Raw genomic sequence first — 26912 nt, forward strand, 5'->3', positions numbered from 1 at the left:
AAAAAAAAAAAAAAAAAAAAAAAGAAAGATGGGCTGATCTGCAAGAAGGAAGAGAGGAAGGGCAAAATGAATCATAAATACATTTATTATTACAATACTGCGTGTATCAAATAATAAAAATATTCATAAGGGCATTTAAAAAAGTCAATAAAATGCTGTCCAGTACTAGTTGACTAGTCTGGAGGAGTTCAACACGTAATTGGTCAAATCAATTTGTTACATCCACAAAATAGATTATAAAAATACATTATTAAGATGAAATAGACTTATAAACATGGGGAAAAAGAAAGTGTGGAAATGTTAGTATATTGATCATATTTGTGAAAACGTATGAATATTCTACGTTTAACTGTATTTTAGGAAAAAATTCGGGGATATTTTCACATTTTACATAGTATGCTACCATGTATAAGTTCATTACAGAAATGATGTTATTTTTATTATTCTGGACAACAAAGGATTTCCTTGTTTTCTTTTTTCCAATAATAAAAGCAACCTTTTTTTTTTTTTTTTGGTGGTTACTAGGCAACGATAGCTGGACTCAACCACCCTCGAATGTTGGGGGGAGACGGTGTTTTTCTCGATTTCGCCCCAAGGAGGGTGCTCGGCCTTCGACGTGCCGCCATCTTTGAGCAGGTCACAGCTGTTTACAGCTTTGGAATGGAAACCTGGCTGAATGGTGGTTGCTTGGCAACGCCCAGCCACGGTCGCCATCTTTGAGTAGGGCACGTTGTTTACTACTGTAACAACCTAGAGGGAATATGGTTGCGAGGCAACGCTTTGGGATCGTCCCAATCTTTGATCGGGGCACAACTGTTTTTCCCGTTTAGAGTGTAAATCACCAAAGCCTACAGGATAGTGGCTAGGCAAGGCCTTGGCGCAGTCATCATCTTCAATCTGGCCTCTTGGTTCTCCTTACCTCCTCCGAGAAACAAGAAAGCTTTGCCAATTCAATTAGCCGCCATCTTTGTTAGGGGTACCATGACTTCCGGCTGGGGCGGAAGAGAACCTAATGGGCTTGGGGGAGGTGCCTGAATAGGGTTTGAGGGTCTGTTTGAGTTGGGTGAAGAAGGCGGGAAATTAATCCTCTTCCAATCAGCTCCCCATCTCGCCCTCTGGCGGCTCCGGACCACAGGCCGAGTTACTGTGATTACCGGCATGCTCCAAGACCGGCACTGACAGTCCCCACGTGGGGGACCGCGGTGGGAGTCCTAAATGGGGGAGGAGGGGACGGGCGGCACGGTTCATCTGCTGTGCCTCGCGGCGTCAAGCGGGGTCCCCTGTTCTGCAGGAGCAGTCGCGGCGGCGCCCCCGCCCGTCAGCAGGTGGGGCCTTGGACGCCTGTATCTAAACCGAAGGGGGTTCGGTGTTTTGACTCTGGGTCTTCAAGGCAGTAGGGGCTGGGGAGGTTTCAGTGTTGAGTTTGTAGGACCGAGGAGGCAATGCACCAATAAGCCTGGTTCCCCAAAGAGGCACTGCCAGGGTATATGGAAAGAGGATGGGGCTGGGAGCTGGCACGCTTAGGTCCTAAGGAGGAGGGGATGGGGTGGTGCTCCTGTCTGATGTCCCTAACCCCTCCTTAGCTCCCGTTCTCTGTCATCGGTTCCCTCAATGGAGTCCATATGTTTGGGCAGAATCTGGAGGTGCTGCTGAGCTCTGCAAGGACCGAGAACACGACTGTGGTGTGGAAAAGCTTCCATGACAGGTCCCCAGGAGGGAATGTGGGACAGGGACAGGGCCTGGGTGATAGTCCATGTTGAAGATGACCTCAGAGGCCTTCCAGCTCTCTAAAACCAGCTGTTAATTTGGCTGTGGGATCTTTAGCAAGCCAGTTACCCTCCTTGATCCCTGATGTTTTCTATAAGAAAGGAAGGTTGGGCTGAGGGAGGATGTATCTGGTGTTCTGGAATCGATGGGCGGACTCCAACACACCCCTTCCTGATTCCTAAGGCCTTGACTCATTCTTCTCACTTCCATTCCACAGCATCACCCTCATTGTTCTGTCATCTGAGGTGGGCATCTCTGAGCTGAGGCTGGAGAGACTACTCCAAATGGTGTTTGGAGCCATGGTGAGACTCACCAGTCCTCTTTTCTCCCCAAACCAGAATCTGAGATCTCAGCATCCTTCTCCCTCAGACCTAGGAGTCCAGACCACCAACACTTCCTCACTCAGAACCCAGGAATCTTTTTTTTTTTTTTCCTTTTGAGACGGAGTCTCGCTCTGTTGCCCAGGCTGGAGTGCAGTGGCATGATCTTGGCTCACTGCAACTTCCGCCTCCCAGGTTCAAGTGATTCTCGTGCCTCAGCTTCCCAAGTAGCTGGGATTACAGGCATGCGCCACCATGCCCAGCTAATTTTTGTATTTTTTGTAGAGACAGGGTTTCACCGTGTTGGCCAGGCTGTTCTCAAACTCCTGACCTCAAGTGATCCACCCACATTGGCCTCCAAAAGTGCTGGAATTACAGGCATGAGCCACTGCGTCCAGCCCAGCCAGAACCCAGGAATCTTGACCCCCACCCCCCAGTCCCCAGACCCAGAAGTGGGAGTCCTAGCCGCCTCTTCCTTCAGACCCAGGAGTTCGAGTCCCAGCCTCTCCTCTCTTAGAACTAGTTGCCCAGGGCCCATCCTCTCCTATATGGTTCTCCTAGGTCCTTCTTGTGGGACTTGAAGAACTGACCAATATCCGCAATGTGGAGAGACTGAAGAAGGACTTGAGGGTGAGGTTGCAGGGCATGAGGGTGGGAAGTTAGGATACCTGGGCACTGCCATTTGGGAACTACAGTTCCCAGCAGCCCCTGGGGCAGCCTGGTCCCACAGGTTCTTGGTTGTCTGACCCTGGGCCCTCCTGAATGCTAGGCTGGTCCCTTCTTATTCTCCTAGGCCAGCTACTGCCTCATCGACAGCTTCCTAGGGGACTCAGAGCTCATCGGGGACCTGACCCAGTGTGTGGACTGTGTGATTCCTCCAGAGGGGTCCCTCTTGCAGGTACTGGGGATGCTATGGAAATACCTGTTCCGCTGGCCCTGGCTCAGTCCTCATCCTCTTTCTTCTGGACCATTGTCCCAACCTCCTCCTATCCTCTCAGCTTCCAGTCCTATCCCCACCTGGTCCCAGAAGAATCTTTTCTCTTTTTATTGTTTTTCTTTTCTTTTTTCTTTCCTTTCTCTCTTTTTATTTGAGATGTAGTTTTACTCTTGTTGCCCAGGTTGGAGTGCAGTGGCACGATCTCAGCTCACTGCAGCCTCTGCCTCCTGGGTTCAAGCAATTCTTCTGCCTCAGCTTCCGGAGTAGCTGGGATTATAGGCACTCGCCCCTACGCCCGGCTAATTTATTGTATTTTTAGTAGAGATGGAGTTTTGCCATGTTGGCCAAGCTGGTCTCAAACTTCTGACACCTGCCTTGGCCTCCCACAGTGCTGGGATGACAGGCGTGAGCCACTGCACCTGGGCCATCTTTCTTTTCTGAGACAGGGTCTCGCTCTGTCATCCAGGCTAGAGCGCAGTGGCTCAGTCATAGCTCACTGCAGCCTTGAACTCCTGGATTCAAGTGATCCTCTCATCTCAGCCTCGCCAATAGCTGACACTATAGGCACGCGTCACCACATTCAGCTAATTTTTTTTTTTAAGAGATGTACTGGGGTTGGGGATGGGTGTCCACTAAGTTGCCCAGGCTGGTCTCAAACTCCTGGGCTCAAGCATTCCTCCCCCCTCAGCCTCCCATAGTGCTCGGATGACAGGTGTGAGCCATCACACCCGTCCACCACAAGAATCCTACTATATCCAGAGCTGGCCCTGCCCCTTTCCTGCTCACGGCCCTCCCACAGCCTCCATCTCCCCCAGGACAAGGTCCCAGCCCCTCAGCCTGGTGTTTGAAGGCCTGTGGCATGTGGCACCCCCTAACCTGTTGCTAAATCCACAATCTGCCTCCACCCAGCTGCCTCACAGATCCTAGAGATCCCAACAACTTTCCAACCTTGGTACCTGCTCTTCCTCCCGCCTCTCAGATCTCTAGCTACCCCTACTTAAACACTGCTCTTGCTGAGTTGCCTGGTGTGGGCGCCTCCCAGCAGTGTGACTCTCAGCAGGTGACTTGGCTTCTCTACATTGCTGACGGTGCCTACTCAGCATGTAACAGGCCTCGATGAACAGCAGCTGCTGTGGTTACATCATTAGCTTCAGTTCGCACACCCAGGCTAGGTGTGTAATCAGACTTCACAGTGTGAGTTGGGGATGTGACTTCGTATGAAGGTGAAGGAACTCAGGCTCAGAGAGGGTGAGACGCAGGAGCATGGCCACTCCACGAGCTTGGGGCTGGCTGTGGGTTTCTCCCCATTCCCTGCCCACCTGGGAGGTCGCTGCCACCCCCTACACCTGTCTGCTGACTCCCAGTCCTCCTGCCTCCCTTACCCAGGAAGCCCTCTCCGGGTTCGCTGAGGCCGCGGGCACGGGATTCGTCAGTCTGGTGGTGTCGGGCCGGGTGGTGGCAGCAACTGAAGGTTGGTGGCGGCTGGGGACGCCCGAGGCCGTGCTGCTCCCCTGGCTGGTGGGGTCCCTGCCGCCTCAGACCGCTCGCGACTACCCGGTGTACCTGCCGCACGGCAGCCCCACGGTGAGTGGGTGGGGCGGACGGAACAGAGGGATGTGACCTGGGGGCCGAGTCGCCAGGAAGCGGGATCTGCGATGGAAAGGGGCCGGGCCCGCGGTCAGCCCCAGCCTGTGCCCTGCTTCAGGTCCCACACCGGCTCCTGACCCTGACACTGCTGCCGAGCCTGGAGCTGTGTCTACTCTGCGGGCCAAGCCCACCCCTCAGCCAGTTGTATCCACAGGTGAACCCGCGCCGTCCCGCTTTCCCCCTTAGGACACCCTGTACCTGCAGGGCCCTTCCCCACCACCCTGCCCTGCCGGCGGCTTCTTTCTCCAGCCCCGCTTCTTCTGGACTGCGCTCCAGTCATTCACCTTCCCCACAAGATCGGCCACTCCCGCGCTTTCTCTGTCCTCCCAGGCCTCGCCCCTTCCCTGGTCCCTTCTGCCCTCCGCCCTCCACTGTTCTCGTAGGCCTCGCCCCTCCCGATTGACCACGCCCCTATCGTGCACTCCCCGGCCGGCCCCGCCTTCCCATGACCATGACCCAATGACCACGCCCCCTGCAGCTTCTGGAGCGCTGCTGGCAGCCACTGCTGGACCCGTTGCGGGCCTGTCTGCCGCTGGGACCCCGAGCGCTGCCCAGTGGCTTCCCCCTTCACACAGACATCCTCGGGTAGGGCTCGGATGGAGGGAGTGGGTTGGGGGTCATGTCCTCTTCCCCAGCCATGACATTCCCTTCCCTTTCCCACAGGCTGCTGCTCCTCCACCTGGAACTGAAACGCTGCCTTTTCACCGTGGAGCCCTTGGGGGATAAAGGTGACTGAGGACAGGGGCAGGGGCAGGAGGAGCGTGGGCCGGGGAGGGGCTCTGCATCACCGCCTTTTCCTCCCAGCAGAGCCTTCACCAGAACAGCGCCGGCGCCTCCTCCGAAACTTCTATACCCTGGTCACCTCCACGCACTTCCCACCAGGTCAGCGGCAGGCACAGTGCTCCCACTGCGCAGGCGGGGACACTGAGTCTCTGGTCACGCAAAGTGGGAGTAGGAGGTGGGGTTGGAGGAACCGGAGGAACCCAGCATGCACTGGGGCAGAGGGCTGTGGTTTTCCTTGAGATCTGAGAATTGATGCAGATGGGAAGGGCGATCCTCTTAGCAATACACATGGCAAACACGGCAGCAACACAGGAGCTCCAGTAGCCTTTTCCAGGAGGGAAGGGAGGGGAAGGGAGGTCCCTGCCTGGCTTCAGAACCTCCTAGATCATAGTTAACAATAGTTGGCGAGGTGCGGTGGCTCAAGCCTGTAATCCCAGCACTTTGGGAGGCCGAGATGGGCGGATCACGAGGTCAGGAGATCGAGACCATCCTGGCTAAAACAGTGAAACCTGTCTCCACTAAAAAAAAAAAAAATACAAAAAACTAGCCGGGCGAGGTGGCGGGCGCCTGTAGTCCCAGCTACTAGGGAGGCTGAGGCAGGAGAATGGCGTAAACCCGGGAGGCGGAGCTTGCAGTGAGCTGAGATCCGGCCACTGCACTCCAGCCTGGGCGACAGAGCGAGACTCCATCTCAAACAAAAAACAAAAAACAAAAAAACAAAACAATAGTTAACACTGAGACCTCATCTCTTCCCAGTGCCTTTACATGTAATGAAAGAATGAGGCCGGGCGCGGTGGCTCAAGCCTGTAATCCCAGCACTTTGGGAGGCCGAGACGGGCGGATCACGAGGTCAGGAGATCGAGACCATCCTGGCTAACACGGTGAAACCCCGTCTCTACTAAAAAAATACAAAAAACTAGCCGGGCGCGGTGGCGGGCGCCTGTAGTCCCAGCTACCCGGAGGCTGAGGCAGGAGAATGGCGTAAACCCGGGAGGGGAGCTTGAAGTGAGCTGAGATCTGGCCACTGCATCCCAGCCTGGGCGACAGAGCGAGACTCCGTCTCAAAAAAAAAAAAAGAAAGAAAGAAAGAATGAAATCACTTTATCCTCACAAGCGAGGACTATCCTGTTACCTTATCATTCCCATATTACAGATGAGGAAACTGAGGCTCAGCTCATGAGTGGCACAGCCGTATTCTAACATAGGGGATCTGGCTCCCATATCCACACAGTCCAGCACTCTGCACTACTGCCGAAAGCACAGACTTTGCTGATAGGCTTAGGGGATGGGGGAGGTTTTCACAGATGCTGGGTTAGAAAGGAAAAATTGTAGAACCCATAAAGGCCCAGAGAGACAAAGGGAAGGACCTGGGATGGCGCTATGACCCCAGTGAAGCCCGGATGAATGCAGCACAGTGGTCAAGAGCTCCATCTGGGGGGCTACACCCCTTCTTAGCTGTGCGACTCCATCTCTCCCTGGCCCCTGCCTGCTTCCCTCCACCCGCCTCATGCAGTGGGGTGGGCGGGCTCCTGTGTTTCTGCCGTGTTTGCCATGTGTATTGCTAAGAGGATTGCCTGCAGCTGCAGTTTCCCCAGGAAAATGGGGGCCAAGGATGAGAAAGAGGAAGAGGGTGAGCTGAGTGAGAGCATCACAGTCTTCAAGTTGCTGACAGCCAGCTAGAGCCCTGAGGCCCTGCCCTGGCAGGAGGCTCCCAAAACCTGTGCTCAGAGACCCCACGCGTTCAGAACTTGGGCCCAGGATGTGGTGTGGCTTCCAAAGGTTAGCATGCTACTTGTCACCTCAGTGCCCCCTGTTCTTTCCCCAGAGCCAGGGCCACCAGAGAAGACAGAAGGTGGGGTCTACCAGGCCCAGCTGCCTAGAGCCTGCTACCTGGTGTTGGGGACTGAGGAACCAGGCAAAGGAGTGCGTCTGGTGGCCCTGCAGCTGGGGGTTCGGCGGCTGCTGCTGCTGCTGTCTCCCCAGAGTCCCAGCCATGGGCTGCGAAGCCTGGCCACCCACACACTGCATGCCCTCACCCCACTTCTTTGACTACCTAGCAGTGGGTGATGGACACAGAAATGGGGCTGTTAGCGTCTCTCTGTTTATTCGCTCACAATAATACACAGCCCCTGGATGGGGAGGGGGTAGGGGGGCTACGACAGGGTGGGGTGGGAGGGGAGGAGGCATCCACTTCCCTGGCCCCTCTCCCCTCTGTGCTTGGGAGGGGGGAAGGAAGGGAGGGGCTCCCCTAACCCCCCAGAATGTAAACAGCAGCAGATGAACAAAATAAAATACAAAAGGCCGGAGGAAGGTCCCAGGCATCCCCCAATCCCTGGCGTCTTCTCTGTCACCAGTGGAGGTCCCCCATCCACCAAAGCTGCCTCAGTCCAAGGGGCTGCCCAGTGCCGGCCACATCCCCGGGGGCAGAGTCCAGGGCTCAGAACTGCTGTGCCAGCAGCTCACACAGGTGACGGGAGACGGGCTCCTTGCTGGTGCGCAGGGTCAGCCGATACATCTGGGTGGGGGCATTGGGGGCAGAACTCAGAGGAGATAGGGAGCCCAGGGAAGTGGGGACACAAGGGATATAGAAGAAAGAAGGATAAAGGGCCAGAACAGTGACACAAGACACAGGGGAGAAGAATGTAAGAATGAAATCAACAGAGGAGCCAGAAAGGAGGGAAATTATAAATGAGGAGAGAAAGGTGGAAACGATATGGAAAGGTAGAAATCAGGGAGGGACAGGAAGGGGAGAGGAAGACCAGAGGTTGGAGACAGGAGAGAAGATGGATGGATGAAGAGGAGGAAAAGTGGCCAAAGAGATGCGAGAGGAGAAGGGTCAAAGGGAGGACGTGAATTGAGCAGTGAGGCAGGAAGAGCGGGCGCAGAGATGGCAGGCGGCCTTCCTGCCCACCTCAGGCCTCCCGCAGCAGCACTCACCTGGGCCTGGGCGTTGGGCTCCAGCCGGAGCAGACAGCCCACCTGCAGGGCTTTAGTCTGGATGATCCCCGCCCCCACGAAGTTCTCAGGGTTGGGGTCCACATTGTCCAGGAGAGCAGAGCCAAACCCCAGAAGCTGAGAGGGAGGGGGGCCGCCGTCAGAGAGTGCCAGAGCTGTTAGTTACCACACAGTGGCATCCCAGATCCCAAAAACCTTTGGGGATGGGAATTGGCCCCACTTTACAGATGGGAAAACAGAGGCTCAGAGAAGCAAAGCAGCCCTAGGCCGGCAAACACGCCCGCGGTCTCTCACCTTGGCCTTAGTAACTTCTGCGTCCATGGGGTGGTTGGCTTTGAAGATTTTCTGCGCCTCCTGTTGAGGGCTGGGGACCGGGAAGGTTCAAGTCAGGGACCTGGATAGCCTGACCCGCCCACCCGGAGGCGCGGCTTTGGCTCCGCCCCCTCCCCACCCCTCACAGGCTCAGCTGCTTCCAGCGCTGGAAGAAATCCTGGGCCGCCATCTCTGTGGGCTGGAAGAACTTGTTGATGGTCACTGGGAGCTTCAGGGTGAAAGCCTGGGGGGCGCCACCATACCTGGTGGGGTGAGGGGTAGGCTCCGTTAAGGCCCCGCCCCTCGCCCCGGAGGCCCCGCCCACCGGCCGCGCCGCACCTCACTTACCGGAAGCGCACGGACAGCAGCGGGGGCGTCAGGAAGTCCCGCAGACACTCGATATTGAGCACCTGCTGCACCTGCGCGCCGCCATCCACCTGCGCAGCCACGCGCTTGGTCTGAACAGCCAGCTGTGCCCGCCAGCGGTCAAGGAAGCCAGACAGAGGAGGCGGGCCCCTGGGAAGTCTGGGTCAGGAACCCCAGAGCTGCCGGCAGCTCCCGCCTGCAGGTCTTTGAGGGACCCCATGGTGCAATCCTGGACTCAATCCTACAAGGTTCAACTACAAAGTTCATGCTATGGAAACCTCTGAGGCGCCCCCTAGGTGCCTCCTTTGGCCTCCCACAATGTCACACCGCACTGAGACATAATAGTATTAGCTCTGGAGGCTGACTTCAGTTTGAATCCCATCTCTTAACCACCTGAGTGGCTGTGGGCAGCCACTTAACCTCTCTCAGCCTCTGGACATGTGTAAGACTGGGCAACATGGCAAGACCCCATCTCTACAAAAAAATTAGCCAGGTGTGGTGATGTGCACCTGCACTCCCAGCTACTTGGAAGGCTGAGGCAGGAGGATGCCTTGAGCCCAGAAGATCGAGGCTGCAGTGAGCAGTGTTCGTGCCACTGCACTCCCGCTTGGGTGAGTGAGGCCCTGTCTCAACAAAAGGACATGTGTAAAATGTCCTCAGGAGTTGATGAAATAATCCAGCCGGGTGTGGTGGCTCACGCCTGTAATCCAGCACTTTGGGAGGCCAAGGTGGGAAGGATCACTGAGCCCAAGGGTTTGAGACAAGCCTGGGCAACACAGTGAGGCCTCATCACTATTTTTTTAAAAAATCCATTACAAGTACTTGTCTGTGGGCCCGGTACATGGTAAGTACACAAAGCTGGTAGCAATTAGTGTTATCGTCATCTGCATCCGTGTCACTAGCCCACTGGGAAGGCCTGGGACTCATGTTCTCTTGCCACTGCCTCCACGGAGCTGCCTGCACGAGCCTCTGGAAATTATGGAAGACGGAATTTTGTTTCTGATTTTTTTGAGACAGGGTCTCACTCTGTCGCCCAGAATGGAGTGCAGGGGTACAATCTCGGCTCACCACAACCACCACCTCCCAGGCTCAAGCGATTCTCCTGTCTCAGCCTCCTGAGTAGCTGGGATTATAAGCGCGCACCACTACCACCCAGCTAATTTTTGTATTTTTAGTGGAGATGGGATTTCACCATGTTGGCAAGGCTGGTCTTGAACTCCTGACCTCAAATGATTCGCTGGCCTCAGCCTCCCAGTGCTGGGATTACAGGCATGAGCCCCCACGCCCGGCCGGAAGGAGTTTTGGGGTCGAGCTTTTCTAATTTCATGAATGTGGAAATGGAGGCCCAGAGAAGGAACAGAGGGTACTGATACCTCCAGCCACCCTTCCAGGGTTTTCCAGATACTCTGATCTTCACAATAACCCTATGAGGAAGAGGAGGGTCTACATACACTTCACGGTGGGGACAGGAAGGCCCAGAGAGGCAAAGTGACTCAGCCTAGGTCATACAGGAGGAGGCCCTGGGTCTGGACCCGCAGGCCTGGCTTCTGAGTGCAGGAGGTGCTGGCATCATGACATGGAGCCCAGTGGAGGATGGCAGGACACGGAAGGTGCCAGATAGGGACAAACTGAGGCCTGGAGTAGGTGAGTTCTGGAAGTAATGCCTCCCACACACCACTTCACTGTCATCTCCTGTCCTGGGGGAAGGAACCCCACCCCCATCTTACAGATGCAGACACTGAATCTCAGAGAAGTAACTGCGTGCCCAAGAGGGGCTAAAGAGAAGTGTGGACCTGGGTCAGCCAGCTTCTCCACGATGAGGAAGGCCGACCTGGAGAGGCAGGCCTGGAGGCAGGAGGCTGGGCCGGGCCTGAGAGGATATGAGTCTGGAGGTCTCCGGGGTGGACCACAGTGGGTGAGAAATTCTGGAACTGCACCGAGGTCTTGTTGCCATAGAAGAGATACATGCGGCCTGCAGTAGGTGGGGGAGGCAGAGCTCCATTTGAGTCCCTCTGACCCCTTCCCCAGGCCCAACCCAAGGTCTCCCTCCCACCTATTCCCACAGTCCCCTGGGACACACCTAGGTTCTGCCGGAACTCTGACTTGACTCCGATCTGCAGCAGCTGGTTCTCGAACAGAACCCCGTTGTTCTTACACACAAACCTGGGTGGGAGTGGCAGGTGGCGCAGGATGACGGGGGTGCCTGTCTGCACCTGACCTAGGTTCTGCACCTGTCCCCATTCCCCTCCCCCACCTCTCCCAGGACTCACTTATTCAGCAATTCATCGGCTTCCGGAATGGGAGGGCCGATGTCTTCAGGACCTGGGCTGGAGGCAGGGAGCGGAGTGAGATGGGAAGGGACTTGGTGGGGAGGGGCAAAGACCCAGAGCGATTGAGTGTGAGAACAAACCCTAAGGACAGAACCCCAGAACCACATATCCAGACCCCTCACAGAGCTTCGAGGAACCTCACATCCATTCAGCAGTGGCCTCCAATGGGAATGGAACCCTGGTCCGTGCGCCCACATTGGCAGGCACCAAGTTTTCCTTTCCTCAAAGTCCCTGCCTCTGCTGCTCATCAGGAACCCGTTGACGAGAGCTCCCAGTCCTCTAACTCTCCCTGGGGACACCCGAGTCTGCCCCCCCGCGACCTCCCACCCCAGGCCACCCCTTACTCAGCAGCTGGAGCTGGGTCAGCCAGCAAAGCCATGGGGCTCTCGGGGGCAGGCGGCTCCAGCTCGCTGGGCCATCCAATCCCAGAGCAGACAAGAGAAGACAGGCGTGGCAGCCAATCCCAGATGGGCAGCAAGAGGGCCGGGGAGAGAGAGAGAGACAGAGAGGGAGAAGGGAAGGAGAGAAGGAGAAAAGGAAGAGCAGGCTGAGAAACGGTGACAGGAAAGGAGACAACGAAGGGTGGCCAGTGTCGGCGGAGTCCAGAGTGGCAGAGGGAGGGTGTGAGCAGGGAGGCTGGGACAGGGGAGGCAGCAGCCAGGGCTGGCAAAGGCATCGGGATGGAGAGAGGAGCGAGTAGGGGGCTGGGGAGGGGCTCAGGGAAAATGCAGGCAGAGGCCGAGAAGGGACAGCCCTGAGGGTGGCTGTTAGAAGGGGCCCGGGCCAGGGGGTGCTACCTAAGGAAGGCCTCCTCGGGGGTGGGCCCCAGGCTGGGCTGGGCGGCCGGGCCATCGAAGACGTCCACCAGGAGGTTCCCTGCCCCTGCAGAAGCTGGGGGTGCTGCCGGGGGAGGGGCTGCCCGCAGCCCCAGGAGGTCGGCGGAGGGCGAGGGCGTCGACTGTAGGAAGCACAGGTCACGGTGAGGACAGGTGGCACCCTGGCAGGACCCAGCCCCACGCACCCTGGCAGGGCCCACCCCAGGGGACTCACCACAGTGCTGGGGGTGGGCTCTACGCCCCCGTTGATGTCGTTGCTGCTTGGGTCCCTCCGGCCATCATCCAGGGCGCTGCCGGCCCCTGGCCCCTTCTTGCGTTTCAGCTTGGCCAGGATGGACGACTCGCGCTCGGGGAAGGGCGGCATCTCCTCCAGCACTGTGGCCTGGCGCGGTCGGGGTGGGGAAGGTCAGTTTGGGTCAGGAGGAGGGGAGAGCGAGAAGGGGGTGTGCCGGGGGCGGGGAGGGGCGGGGCTCTGACCAGGACGTCGGTGCTGGCCACCGAGCTGAGGGTGAGGTACTCCACGGCTCGCTGCTGCAGCTCCACATCAGCATTGCGCAGCTGGGAGCCGGCCCGCAGCACGGCCTGGATGGTGGCCTTGGTCTCGGGGAAGAGGTTGATGAACTTGATGTAGGTGGACAGCAGCAGCGCCCGCGTCGCCACGCTGCACAGGTGGAACTTGGAGTGGAGCAAGGAGAACTGCACTGGGGGGCTGTGCACGGGAGTGGGTGTCAGCAGGGCCAGGCTCCACTGCCCTCTCCCAGAAACCCCCTCAAGAGGCGCCCCTCCCTGGGATGGACCTGTCCCAGGACCCCAGGCCACTGGAGAGGAGTGGCCCTCCCCAGGCACCAGGCAGGGGCCACAGTTACACTCTGTCCACGATCCTGGGACTGAGGCCCTCTCTTACCCTGCTAGGTGGGCTGGGGTGGAGGCCGAGAGGATGGGAGCCCATCACTGCCTACCCTGAGGCCCCTGGGGATCCCTCAAGCCCTGGATCCCTCCGAAGCGTGTAGTGTTCCCCCTGCAGGCTGAGGCTCCCTCACCTGGAGCGGGGGTCCCCAGCAATCAGGTTCCCAAACTCCCCAAGGATGTAGCCGCCAACCTTCACCATGTTCTCATGACAGGCGGGGGCCTGGAGCGCCTGGGGGGGGCGGGGAAGGGTGTGGAGAGGACAAGAATGAGCGCCCTCTCCTGGAGCACTGGGTGCAACCACCTCCTGACTGGTGGAACCCTCAAAGCTCTGCTGCGGGTGGGGTTATAGGTGGTAAACTGAGGCACAAAAAGGTTGAGTGACCGGCCCAAGCTCACACAGGCAGTAAAACAGGGCTGTGAGCCGGGCGTGGTGGCTCATGCCTGTAATCCTAGCATTTTAGGAGGCTGAAGCGGGCAGATTGCCCAAGTTCAGGCGTTTGAAACCAGCCTGGGCAACATGGTGAAACCCCATCTCTATTAAAAATACAAACAAATTAGCTGGGTGTGGTGGCACGCGCCTGTAGTACCAGCTACTGGGGAGGCTGAGGCAGGAGAATGGTTCGACGCCGCGAGGCGCAGGTCACAGCAAGCCAAGATCACGCCAAGGCACTCACTCCCCAATCCAGCCTGGGCGACAGAGTGAGACTCCGTCTCCAAAAAACAAACTAACAAACCAAAAAAAAAAAAAAAAAACAAACCAGGGCTGTGCAGGGTCCCTTTCCTGGGGCAGAGGGAAACAGGGAAACTACCGAGATCTGGGGGCCGGGACTGCACACCGGGCTCCCCAAGCCCATGGCCTGGGGACTCCTCACATCAGGAGGGTGGGAGGGACCCAGAGCCCTGGGTGTCCTGGGTTGGCCCAGAGAGGCAGAGGCCCCACTTTGAGGTCACAGCGGTGCAGGAGGAGGGTGGCCAGGGGCTGGCAGGCCCCGCAGCCCCAGCCGTCCTTGCTCTGCCTCTGGGTCCTGTCGTGGGGTCATGGGGGTCAGGGTCAGGAATGCTGACCTCAAAGACCGTCTTGGCGGCATAGCCCTGGACGTCATCACGGTTGGTGACGATCTGTAGCACACGGTACCACACCTCCTCACTCACGTAGTCGCCCGCGATGCGGATGAGGTTGAGGATGGTGTCCACATACCAGCTGTAGTCCACGGCGTACTTCTCAGCCAGGATGGCCACCTTCAGAACCTGCCGCCGGAGCGTGTGAGAGACAGAGTGCCCGCAGCCTGAGTCGGGCTTTCACTCACCTGGCTCTGGGATCACCACTGCCTCCATCTGGGGACTGAGGAGTCCAGGCCCCAGCCCCTCCTCCCTCAGACCCAGGAATCCAGGCCACCAGCCACCTCTCCCTCAGATCCAGGTATCCAGGCTCCAGCCCCTCTTCCTTCAGACCCAAGAGTCCAAGCCCCCAGTCACCCCTTCCCTCAGACCCACAAGTCCAGCCCGCACCCCACAGCACTCACGATCTCCTCGCGGATGGCATAGTCGGCCGTCTCCAGGTACCGCAGCATCTCCGACACGATCTGCTTGGCATTGCTCCGGTCACACATGGCGTAGAGGAGGTCAGCTGCCCGCTGCCGCACACTGACATCCCGCTCCGTCTGAGGGTGGAGAGCAGGGCCCAGGTGTGTTTTAGACTCCCTGTTGGCACAGGGTTGGCCACCCAAGGGCCTCTGAGCCTCTGGTCTTTCTGAGGGGGGTGGCAGGCCCAAGTGGGCTCCAAGGGGTCACACCTTGAGGGCATTGATGACGGTGTCAATGTGCGTCTTGACGGCTTCGTGGGAGAACTCAGAACTGGCCAGTGTGCACATGCTCTCCAGGGCCAGGTAGCGCAGGTTGGTCTCCCGGTGCTGCAGGAACTGGCCCAGCTGGTTGCAGGCCCGCACCAGGAGGTTGGGCTCACTGCCCACAGGGGCCACAAGAAAGGGATAGTGAGAGAAACTGACAGGAGGAGGTGGAGGACTCGGGCCCCAGCTGACCCACCTCACAGCCCCCAAGGATCTAGGTCTTAACCTTGCCGGCCTTACATTGCAGTCCTGCACCTCCAGTGACCCAGACAGCTGGGCCTTTGAGCCCAGAGAAAGATACCCAGCAATTCTGCCCCCAGGAAGCACCCCAGCACCAACCTCACAGGTGACACTTCACAGCCCCCTCCTCCTACTACCCTACCTAAAAGTCAAGATTCCCTGCCCTCTGCCTCGGACCCAGGAGTCCGGGCCTCCACGCCCCTCTTTCCTGACCCTGGGCATCAGGCCCTGGTGGGCCCAAGGTGGGCACCTGTCATAATGGATGATGAGGCTGATGGTCTCGAAGAGGATGGCGTTCTTGGCGTTGGAGTGCTGCACCTTCTTGGATTTGGGGGGCTCCTGGGCCTTGTTGAGCACAGTCTCCAGACATTCCACCAGCCGCCCCTTCACAGCTGCATCCTCTGGGGAAACGAAGGGGACGCACCTGGCTGAGTGTCCTGCCCACCTGGCAAACCAGCTGGGGTGATGGCCATGCCCCAGCTCCTGTCTTCCAAGGGAGGAGCTTGGGGTGCCTCTGACCTTGAGAATTCTGCAGCTCAGGGCCAGGGTCTCTGCTCCCTCAACCTCTTCCCAGCCCAGCAGAGGAGGTGAGACCAGGCACCTCTGGAGACACAGGATCTATCACCAGTCCTGGGCTCTCCTCCTGCTCTGATCCTCTCGGGCAAGAAGTGGCACCCATGTGAGCCTCAGTTTCCTCATCTGCAGCTCTGAGGCTCCTCAGGTTTCTCACTGAGCAAAAGCAGCTCCAGGAACCTTCCCAAGAGATGCCCCCAAACCCAGGCCTTCCCAAGGACTGGTGTGAGTGCCGAGCAGCCCCTGACAAAAATGCACCAGCCACCCACCCAAGTGTCCGTTCAGCAAGAGACCACTGCAGGCACACTTGGTGCCATCCTCTGGGCCTAGAGGCTGGGAGGTCAAAGGAGACAAGGCTCAACCAGGCGCCCCCTCACCCCCCAGAGCTCTCTACCACTGACAGATGCCAGCCAGAAGCTCACAGGAACACCAATCACTACATTTCCCAGAATGTGATGTCTTTTCAAGTGTATATAAGAGCAGTCAAGTGTTCTAGCAAAAAATGCTGCCACAAATCTACAGGAAAATTCACCAGATAGAGGAACAAGCTAAAAGACACCACAAGGCAGCAATGAGGCCAGTCGCCACCATGGGACACATGGCAATGGCATCTCCTGGTTTCTCCAGCAACAGGTGTGGGGGCTAGTCCAGACTACAAGAAACAACAAAGACAGAATCCAATTTAAATCCTGTTTTTGTAAACAGGGCAACTATGTCGCCCAGACTGATCTCAAACTCCTGGGCTCAAGCGATCCTTCTGCCTCAGTCTCCCAAAGTGCTGGGATTACAGTGTGAGCCACTAAACCTGGCAGAATCCAATTGAATATGTGATCCTAGACTGTACTGTGATATATATTCTGTTGTTTTTCTTTTCTTTTTTTTTTTTTGAGACAGAGTCTCACTCTGTCACCCAAGATGGAGTACAGTGGCGCAATCTTGGCTCACTGCAACCTCCGCCTCCCGGGTTCAATCGATCCTCCCATCTCAGCCTCCTGAGTAGCTGGGACTACAGTCATGTACCACCACACCTGGCTAATTTTTTGTATTTTTTTGTAGAGATGGGGTTTCGCCACGTTGCCCAGACTGGTCTCGAACTCCTGAGCTCAAGTGATCCTCCTGCCTCGGCCTCCCAAATTGCTGGGATTACAGGTATGAGCTGCTGTGCCTGGCCCAGAACAACATATTTAAAAGCAAAACATCATGATGTATGTAATTTACTTTTAAATATTTCAGAAGAAAATAAAACAAGAGCATGCATACGTGGCAAAATGTGAAGTCTAAGTAATGAGATCTCTCTACTTATGTGGATGTTGGGAAACTTTTCACAATGCATGTGAAAAAAAAATGACTTGGAAACAAATTGGCAGTAGCCCACTACCATTTGCTGAAAAGGAGGTGACACAGGGTTGGTGTGTCCTCAGGCCCAGCCTCAGGACAAGGCTGTATCTGCAGTTCCTACACCACAGAGGGTTGGAGTGGGTGAGGTGCCTGCCCTGGGTGTACCACAGAATTACCAACTGGGCCTTCTGGGGTGGACGTGGGCTTAGAGCATGACCTAAGCCCTTCTTGACAGGATGAAACAGAGGCCCAGAGAAGGAAAACATGTCCCCAGGGTCCCACAACAGAATTCATCACTGGCTTCACACAACATGGGCCTCTGGTGTCGGTGTCACCTCAATATCATACACTCAGTTATAGAGTGGGCACACCACATGCCATGTGCAGAGGGCGTGCACAGACACAATGCATGCTGCCAAGCATTGGGAAGACACCGCATACACAGGTAGCAGACAGGTGTCTACACCTCCCATTGTACGACACCCACTTGCGTGCAACAGACCCAGGTAACCAATTGTAGACATCACACACTGATACATACACATGTACACACATAGAGGGACACAGAGATACCATGAACACACTGCCACATATAGACACAGACATGCACACACAATGACACATCCACATACAGGGGGATGCACGCAGACGCGCATGCACACGGACAGGTATTGACACACACAGACGAACGCGCACACACATGCAGGCATGAACAGACAGGCATGCACACCCAGAGATTCGGTGGCGTACATCAGCCCTGGCCCCTGGCAGGTGCTGGGCATGCTAGCTGAATGAAGGGAACTGGTGCATTAGCACCTACTGTGTGGCAAGCCCCTCAGCACAGGGTCCCAAAAACTGCTCCATGAAGTCAGTCAGCCAAGGCGACAGAAGCCCAGGGGAGCTCAGTGGCAGAGGGAGGGGTTTATAGCAGAGAGGCTGACTGCCGCTTACTTAATGCCTAGAACGGTGATGTCTCACCTTCAAGCCTCAGTTTCCCTGTGTGCATATCACACTGGCTGTTCCTCCTTGCCAGCTCTGTTCCGCAAGTGCAGGCACCCCCCTGCACAGTGCCTGGCTCACTACAGGAGTTTCATACACACTGGGCTTATTGGGACCGTGAGCAGTAAGGGAAGGTTCCCACCAGATGTGAAAACCCCTAACAGGGCTATGATAATTCAGACAGCACAGCCTGGAATCACCCACTGACTGGGTGGGTGACCCTGGGCCAGGAGCTCCCTCTCCCAGTCTCAGATTCCTCATCTATAAAACAGGCGCAGTAACAGCCCCTAGTGACAGGGCTGGAACGAGAGCCCGGGTAGCAGGGACCTCAGCGATGAGGCTGATCAATGATGCCGCACAGGGTAGGCACTGGGCCTCGGGCTGCCCACTTGCCACCCCCACTGCAGCCACGTAACGGGGGACAGAGGAACCGCCCCAGCTTCAGAGAAATCCTGACCCAGACCCTCCAATCCCACCTGGCGCGCTGTGGAGCTGGAGGCCCCCAGATGCCAGCAGCAGGCCAGCCCGGGTTGGGGAGTGCGCGGCGTTCGTTACCTGGAGGCGGGTAGCACTGCAGCAGCCGCAGGAGCTTCACCGAGAGCCAGGGCGCTGGGACGAAGTAGTAGGTGTAGTCCTGGAGGTCGGTGGAGGCTGAGGAGACAATCTGCGGGGAAAGAGCGAGGAACAGGTTGGGGGCTGGGGTTGGAGGGGCACGTGGGCTCACATGCCAGGGTGGAGCAAATGGTGCCTTCCAAGGGCAGTGCTGCCAGTGTTAACAGTTTCGTTAGTGGGTTTTTTTGGTAGAGACAGGGTCTCACTATGTTGCCCAGGCGGGTCTAGAACTCATGGCCTCAAGCAGTCCTCCCACCTCAGCCCCCCAATGTCCTAGGGTTACAGGCATGAGCCACCATGCCCAGCCAATGTGATGGTTTTATGAAGCAGGAATCTGGGGCTCTGGGAAGGGAGCAAGGAAGGGTCAGACACACAGTATGGGGGCAAAACTAGGACTAAGCCTGGCTGGTTGATCTTTCCAAGTAATGCTAGTGTGCGTGGGCAGGAAAGGTCTCTGCTGGTTCCCTTCTGTGTGACAGTCCCAGGGCCCCCTCCTCACATGGGAGGCTCTGAGCCTCCCATGCCCCAGGTTTCCTCCATCAGAGCACACAGCACGCCGGCTCCCGGAGGGTGTTTCCTGTAGTCCCCCTACAAGGCTCAAAGCTACTCAAGGGCAGGGATTGGGTCTGACCCTTTTCTGGGTCCTTAGGCCTAATATAAGGTCAGATAGGAAGAGGTTCAGGGAAGAGGCAGGGAATTAGTGGAAGACTGAAAGATCATGGCCGGGCGCGGTGGCTCACGCCTGTAATCCCAGCACTTTGGGAGGCCAAGAGGGGTGGATCACCTGAGATCAGGGTTTCAAGACAAACCTGACCAACATGGCGAAACCCCATCTCTACTAAAAATACAAAAATTAGCGGGGTATGGTGGTGCATGCCTGTAATCCCAGCTACTTGGGAGGCTGAGGCAGGAAAATTCCTTGAACCTGGAAAGCAGACGTTGCAGTGAGCCAATATGGCACCGCCGCACTCCAGCCCAGGCAATAGAGTAAAACTCCGTCTCAAATAAAAAAAAAAAGAAAGAAAAAGAAAGACTGGGCCAGGCACGGTGGTTCACACCTATAATCCCAGCACTTTGGGAGGCCAAGGTGGGCAGATCACCTGAGGCCAGAGACCAGCCTGACCAACATGGTGAAACCCCATCTTTACTAAAAATACAAAATTAGCCAGCATGGTGGCACATGCCTGTAATCCCAGCTACTTGAGAGTCTGAGGCAGGAGAACTGCGGGAAGCGGAGGTTGCAGTGAGCCAAGATCGTGCCATTGCACTCCAGCCTGGGCAGTAAGAGCGAAACTCCATCTCAAAAAAAAAAAAAGGAAAGATCACATGACTTTTTTTCCTCATTGCAAACTCCTATTCAACCTTGCAAAGCCCTTCTCCAGGAAGCTCTGGCCCACCTCTGTGCTGGTCTGTGTTCCTGCCTCACTGTCATCCTGGCACATTGCAGCATTCAGACGTGTGATGAATGGATGAAACAGTGACTGAGGCTGAGCACAGTGGCTCACACCTGTAATCCCAGCACTTTGGGAGGCTGAGGCGGGAGGATCACTTGAAGCCAGGAGTTTGAGACCAGTGTGGACAACAAAGCAAGACCGATCTCTACAAAAAATACAAAAATTAGTGGCCGGGTGCGGTGGCTCACGCCTGTAATCCCAGCACTTTGGGAGGCCGAGGTGGGCGGATCACGAGGTCAAGAGATCGAGACCATCCTGGCCAACATGGTGAAACCCCGTCTCTGCTAAAATACAAAATTAGCTGGGCGTGGTGGTGCATGCCTGTAGTCCCAGCTACTCGGGAGGCTAAGGCAGGAGAATCACTTGAACACAGCAGGCAGAGGTTGCGGTGAGCCGAGTTCGCACCACTGCACTCCAGCCTGGCGACAGAGTGAGACTCCGCCTCAAAATAAATAAATAAATAAATAAATAAAAAAGGCCGGACGCGGTGGCTCAAGCCTGTAATCCCAGCACTTTGGGAGGCCGAGACAGGTGGATCACGAGGTCAGGAGATCGAGACCATCCTGGCTAACACGGTGAAACCCCATCTCTACTAGACATACAAAAAATTAGCCGGGCGTGGTGGTGGCCCCTGTAGTCCCAGCTACTCGGGAGGCTGAGGCAGGAGAATGCCTGGAACCCGGGAGACAGAGCTTGCAGTGAGCTGAGATCCGGCCACTGCACTCCAGCTTGGGCGACAGAGCGAGACTCCATCTCAAAAAAAAAAAAAAAAAGAAAACACAAAAAATTAGCCAGGCATGGTGGCAGGCACCTGTAGTCCCAGCTACTCAGGAGGCTGAGGCAGGAGAATGGCATGAACCTGGGAGGCGGAGCTTGCAGTGAGCCAAGAAAGCGCCACTGCAGTCCAGGCTGGGCGACAGAGTGAGACTCCATCTCAAAAAAAAAGAAAAAAAGAAAACAAAAATTAGCCACCTGCAGTCCCAGCTACTCGGGAGGCTGAGGCGAGAGATCGCTTGAGCCTAGAAGCCAGAGGCTGCAATGAACCATGGTTGCACTACTGCACTCCAGCCTGGGTGACAGTGAGACCCTGTCTCTTAAAAAAACAAAACAAAACAAAACAAACCCTGAGAAAGAAAGAATGAGTAGATGCGTGAGCTGGTGTGTTCTTCTCTTTGCCTGTGAATCTAGGCCTCTCTCTACCTGCCCAGGAGACATGCATGTGTACTCCAAGTCTCAATTCAGGGAAGCCTTCACCGCTCCCAGAAAGCCTTCGTGGACTCCCAGCCTGGGTTAAGTGCCTCCTATGGGTGCCCTGTCCTACCTCCATTATAGCGCAAGTCACCCCTTTTCTGACAATCAGTGACCGAGTCACCTCCCTGCAAGCAAGACAGGGAGCTCCTTTAGTGCAGAGCTTGGTTTCTGACTCATCTGTGTCCCTGGTGTCACCCCACATGGAGCCTGGCATGCATGAGGCCTCAGGGGATGTTCCTGGGCAGGACAGGAGCAAAGGTGGGAGAGGGACGCCAGGCAGGAGTGAGAGGCTGCACAGGAAAGACAGAGGCGGGAGGCAAAGCCAGAAGAGGGAAGGCGGGAGACAGAGAGAGGAGCGGGAGAGGGAGGAGGTCGGGGGCAGCTCTGGCTCCCAGGGTGCACGGCCTGCGAGGCCCTGTTCTGAGCACTTTATCCACAGCGCTCTGTGCCTCCAGGCGGGCACTGGTATTAACCCCACTGAACACAGGGGGCAGCTGAGGCCAGGAAGGTGAAGCCACTTGTCCGGGGCCACCCAGCCAGGAAGAGGCCGAGCCAGGATGAATCCAGCTCAGAGCTTGAGTTTGTAAACCTTGGGCTGGGCTGCCTCTCAGGGAGAGTGGGGACCTGGGGGGTGTCAGAGGACACAGGGATGCCAAGGCCACCTCCTGCAGCCAGCATCTAGGCCACACCCACCCGGCTGAGGCGCGACACAGCCAGGGAGATGCATGTCTTGAAGTCGTCTGGGTTCTTCTTGCAGAGACAGGTGATGAGGCTGACAGCAGCCGTGACCACGCCCTGCAAGGGCAGAGGAGAGACAAGTCAGGCCCCTGGGGGAGGCGGGCACCTGAGAGCAGAGGCTCAGGAGCGGGACAAGGTCAGGCTGTGTGTGCAGTTGGGAGGATGGGGTTTAGGGGTGTGCACACGTGTCACTGTGCGTGCTTCAGGGGTGGGGTGAGGAGGCCACGAGGCCTCGGGCACCATGACCAGCACTGACCTGGGTGTGTGGGGTATCCCTGGCAGGACCCCTGGCAGCTGGGTAAGGAGCAGTGAACGGGTGGGACTCCAGAGAGTTGAGACTATGGTGAGTGGGACGGGGGTCAAGGTTTCTGTGCCGGTGGGCAGGTGATGGGTGCTGTTGGGGGAATCTCCGGGTATCAGAAACAGAGAGTGGGATTTTCTAAGGGGCTGGGTGGTTGGTGAGGGGTGTGGGGGGTCACTGGACAGGATCCCTAGCCAGCCAGGTGAGTGTCAGAGATGGGGATGGGAGGGTTTCTGGACACTTGGGCAGGTAATGAGTACCAGGGACACTGGATCATGGTTTCTGGTGCCTGGTGAACGTCAGGGCCAAGCGGGGAGCCCCAGGCATCCAGGGGGTCAGAGCCGAGGGGGTAGCCCCGGGCATCCAGGGGGGTCAGGGCTGAGGTGGAGCCCCAGGCATCCAGGGGGGTCAGGGCTGAGGTGGAGCCCCGGGCATCCAGGAGGCGTGAGGGCAGAGGGCTCACCATGTGCTGGTCATTGAGCAGGTGTACCACACGTGCCGTCCACTCGCCCATGGGCACCAGGTCAGGCGAGGCCTTGTAGAGTCGCAGGAGGCACAGGGCCGCACTCTGCTTGACGCTGTCCATGCTGTCCCTGTGGGGACACCATGTGGGGCAGGGGAAGCAGAGTCAGTGACCCCAGCCCTGCACACCTCCCCTCCTCTCCTGTTCCTCCCAGGAAGGGTGTGCGAGGCCAGCAAGAGGGACAGAGAGCCAGGCTACCACAGGATCTAATCTGGCGCTGCCCTCATGGCCCACCAGAACTCAGTGTCTTCATCTGCAAAATGATTGCATCTCAGTAACCTCATGAGGTTCCTGGCAGGGCTCAGGAACATGTCAAGCCTGACTCTGCACCTTCATTCATTCACCAAGCACCTACTGGGTGCCCATGGGGTACCAGGCAGTGCTGTGGGTGCTGTGGATAGAGTGGCGAACAAAGTGGTCCAAACACTTGTTCTCACAGGGCTTACATGTCAGACAGCACCACAAAAACACATACATCAAATACTGTCAGGGCTGGGCATGGTGGCTCATGCCTTAATCCCAGCTCTTTGGGAGGCCAAGGTGGGAGGATCACTTGAGGCCATAAGTTCAAGACCAGCCTGGACAACAGTGAGACCCAGTCTCTTCAAAAATACAAAAATTAGCCGGCTGTGGTGGCACAGGCTTGTAATCCTAGCTACTTGGGAGGATGAGGTGGGAGGACTGCTTGAGCCTGGGAGGTCGAGGCTGCAGTGTGCCACGAGTGTGCCACTGCACTCCCTCTAGCTTGGGCAACAGAGTTAGATCTGTCTCTAAATAAATAAAAACATTAAAAATAAACAAAACAGAGTAACTTAATAAGGAAAGACTGAAAATCCTCTGCAACAGAACGTCCCAGGCAGAGGGGACAGCCTGTGCCAAGGTCATCAGGAAGGCGGAGCCTGCGCATAGGAGGAGCAGCGAGGAGGCCTGGGGGCTGCGGAGGCTTGCAGGCTGCAGCCTGAGCCATGGGGCAAGAGGCTGCAGATAGGACAGGGAGGGAACATAGGGCCAGACCCTGCAGAGCCTTGTGGGCTGCAGTGAGGACTTGGTTTTTTACCGATTGGGGGATGGAAGCCGCTGTGGGTGGTGAGCAGAGAATCAGCGTGACATTAACGTGACAGCAGGAACAGCTACCCCCAGACCCCTTCGGCCTGTCCAGTACTCCCACAGGTCTCTGGATGGATTCACTCGTTTATCTTCTCTCCACAGCAAACAGGAAATGGGTGTGGTTTTGGTAGGTGTTTAAAGTGTCCCTCTGCGTGTTGTGAGGGAACAGACTTTGCAAGGCCCTTTTGAAATCAAGGGATCATATTCACAGGCTCTGAGGGTTAGAGTGGCTCACGCCTGTAATCCCAGCACTTTGGAAGGCTGAGGCGGGGGGATCACTTGAGCCCAGGAGTTCGAGACCAGCCTGGGCAACATGGTGAGATCCCCCATCTCCACTAGAAATACGAGAATTAGCCAAGCGTGGTGGCGTATGCCTGGAGACCCAGCTATTTGGCAGGCTGACGTGGGAGGATCGCTTGAGCCTGGGAGGTGAAGGCTGCAGCCTGGGTAGGTGGCAGAGCAAGACCCCGTCTCCAAACAAAAAAAAGGGGTGGGGGTACTTTGCAGATACGATGAAGTTAAGGATCATGAGACGGAGAGAGGCTCCTGGGTGATCCAGGTGGACCCGAAGTCATCACAGGGTCCTTATAAGGGAAAGATACAGTTCAGAGTCAGAGAGAGATGATGTGAGGATGGAACAGAGGTCAGGCAGGAGAGAAGATGCCACGCCGCTGCCTTTGGGGATGGGGGAAGAGGCCACGAGCCAAGGAAAGCAGGTGGCCTCTAGGAGCTGGAGAAGGCAGGACATGGCCTCTCCTCTAGGGCCCCGGGAAGAGACCAGCCCTGCCCATGAGATGGATGTTGGACTTCCGACGTCCAGAACCGGTGTTTGACACTGCTGTGCTTGTGGTAATTCATCACAGCAGCCACAGGAAAGCAGTGTAGGCACTTCTACTTGTCTGGCACAGAACCTGGCAGCCAGCGGGCAGCCCATCTCAGAGGGCTGACTCCAGGCCCCAACCGTAACCCAGCTCCCAGCACAGCGAAGAGCATGGAGCATGACGTTGTTCTAGAAGAGGATCCCAAGGGAGCACCTTCTGGGGTCAGACACACCTGCCTGAGGTTGTGACTGTGGGGCGCAGTTTGGGGTAAGCCACTGACCCTCTCTGATGGGCTGTTTCCCCTTCAGGAAAATGAAGAGACTTGTCAACTTTGGGGACAAAGAAATGAGACTGTGGGCCAGGCATGGTGGCTTATGCCTATAATCCCAACACTTTGGGAGGCTGAGGCAGGTGGATCACTTGAGGCTAGGCGTTTGAGACTGGCCTGGCCAACATGGTGAAACCCCATCTCCACAAAAAAAAAAAAAAAGAAAAAGAAGGCCAGGCGTGGTGGCTCATGCCTATAATCCAAGCACTTTTGGGACACTGAGGTGGTAGATCACCTGAGGTCAGGAGTTTGAGACCAGCCTGGCCAACATGGTGAAACCCCATCTCTCTTAAAAATACAAAAATTAGCAGGGTGTGGTGGCGTGTGCCTGTAATCCCAGCTACTCAGGAGGCTGGGGCAAGAGAATCGCTTGAGGTTGCAGTGAGCCGAGATCGCACCACTGCACTCCAGCCTGGGCAACAGAGTGAGACTCTGTCTCCAAACAAAAAGAAAAAGAAAAGAAAAAAGAAAAAAAAAAAAAGAAATGAGACTGTGTGGTGCATGGCCATAGCCTTGAGTAAGAGGAGGTGCCGGGAGCTATCAAGACTGGCCCAGTCGCTGGGCGCAGTGGCTCAAGCCTGTAATCTCAGCACTTTGGGAGGCCGAGACGGGCGGATCACGAGGTCAGGAGATCGAGACCATCCTGGCTAACACGGTGAAACCCCGTCTCTACTAAAATACAAAAAATTAGCCGGGCGAGGTGGCGGGCGCCTGTAGTCCCAGCTGCTCGGGAGGCTGAGGCAGGAGAATGGCGTGAACCCGGGAGGCGGAGCTTGCAGTGAGCTGAGATCCGGCCACTGCACTCCAGCCTGGACGACACAGCAAGACTCTGTCTCAGAAAAAAGAAAAAAAGACTGGCCCAGTCATGGCCTATCAGTAAAGGCTTTCCCGGAAAACACCCAACGGACGGCAAAGGACGTGGGGAGAAGTCCTCAGGGCAGACTTGCACGAGTCAAAGGCCTGTGGCAACATGTCTCACCGGATGGCTCCTGCCATCAGCCAGGCAGATACTTGCCCAGCTGACACCTGTTGCCACAGCCTCCCAAAGTGCTGGGAACCCTCGTGTGCTGCAGCTGGGGACGGACAGAGGGACAGGCCCTCTGGAGAGGCTCTGGGCTCCCTCTGTCCAGAAAGGCCACTGCTGTGTGGGAAGTAGACCAAGACCAACAGTGCTGCCCCTAGACGCCCACCCTACAGAAACATTCACTGCCCAATGATCATCAAGTTAGAACCAGAAACCAGCAAGAAGCCTGTCCACAGATGATGCTCCATTTATGACAGCACTTTCCCATCTCAGTCATGGCAGCATCTCCCGAGCCCTGACTCCGGGCCACTTTCCCATCGCTGCGACGGTGCGCATCTCCCGAGCCCTGACTCCAAGCCACTTTCCCATCTCTGTCATGGCGTACATCTCCCGAGCCCTGACTCCAGGCCACTTTCCCATCGATGCAACGGTACGCATCTCCCGAGCCCTAACTCCAGGCCGCTTTCCCATAGATGCAACGGTGTGCATGTCCCGAGCCCTGACTCCAGGCCACTTTCCCATCGCTGCGACGGTGCGCATCTCCCGAGCACTGACTCCAGGCCACTTTCCCATCATGCAACGGTGCGCATCTCC

The 26912-nt window shown here is 56.6% G+C and overlaps 2 protein-coding genes and 1 long non-coding RNA gene across 4 annotated transcripts in view; 1 reads left to right on the forward strand and 2 right to left on the reverse strand.

The window, feature by feature from the left end:
- Positions 1-956: 956 nt before the first annotated feature.
- FUZ (fuzzy planar cell polarity protein) lies at positions 957-7764 on the forward strand. The gene is given in 12 exon segments (XM_017882143.1): positions 957-1273; positions 1276-1325; positions 1584-1705; positions 1985-2069; positions 2649-2717; positions 2881-2985; positions 4411-4608; positions 4730-4825; positions 5150-5256; positions 5335-5399; positions 5479-5553; positions 7280-7764. Coding segments are annotated over 12 exon segments (1254 nt in total). The 5' UTR covers positions 957-1215; the 3' UTR covers positions 7504-7764.
- On the reverse strand, positions 4169-5045 carry LOC108535820 (uncharacterized). Its single transcript, XR_001887334.1, has 2 exons — positions 4870-5045; positions 4169-4674 (listed from the first exon to the last, which is right to left on the reverse strand). It is a non-coding gene; the product is annotated as an uncharacterized LOC108535820 (long non-coding RNA).
- AP2A1 (adaptor related protein complex 2 subunit alpha 1) overlaps positions 7540-26912 on the reverse strand; it is a 45619-nt gene continuing 26246 nt past the window's right edge. Inside the window, exons 5-24 of one of the 2 annotated variants that reach the window (XM_017882141.1) lie at positions 22979-23108; positions 22170-22271; positions 18715-18823; positions 15500-15650; positions 14956-15124; positions 14686-14823; positions 14228-14410; positions 13294-13391; positions 12731-12962; positions 12468-12635; positions 12215-12375; positions 11762-11827; positions 11358-11414; positions 11168-11250; positions 10970-11059; positions 9070-9193; positions 8868-8984; positions 8704-8773; positions 8392-8526; positions 7540-7969 (exon numbers count right to left, since the gene is read on the reverse strand). In XM_017882141.1, coding sequence (XP_017737630.1) covers positions 7892-7969; positions 8392-8526; positions 8704-8773; positions 8868-8984; positions 9070-9193; positions 10970-11059; positions 11168-11250; positions 11358-11414; positions 11762-11827; positions 12215-12375; positions 12468-12635; positions 12731-12962; positions 13294-13391; positions 14228-14410; positions 14686-14823; positions 14956-15124; positions 15500-15650; positions 18715-18823; positions 22170-22271; positions 22979-23108 — 2461 coding nt within the window. In that variant the 3' untranslated portion in view covers positions 7540-7891. The remainder of the gene's footprint in view (positions 7970-8391; positions 8527-8703; positions 8774-8867; positions 8985-9069; positions 9194-10969; positions 11060-11167; positions 11251-11357; positions 11415-11761; positions 11828-12214; positions 12376-12467; positions 12636-12730; positions 12963-13293; positions 13392-14227; positions 14411-14685; positions 14824-14955; positions 15125-15499; positions 15651-18714; positions 18824-22169; positions 22272-22978; positions 23109-26912) is intronic. The other variant, XM_017882142.1, reaches the window with a different exon arrangement.

The sequence above is a fragment of the Rhinopithecus bieti genome, unplaced genomic scaffold (genome assembly GCF_001698545.2).
Source record: "Rhinopithecus bieti isolate Rb0 unplaced genomic scaffold, ASM169854v2 scaffold_12070, whole genome shotgun sequence".
In the NCBI taxonomy this organism is placed as follows: Eukaryota; Metazoa; Chordata; class Mammalia; order Primates; family Cercopithecidae; genus Rhinopithecus; species Rhinopithecus bieti.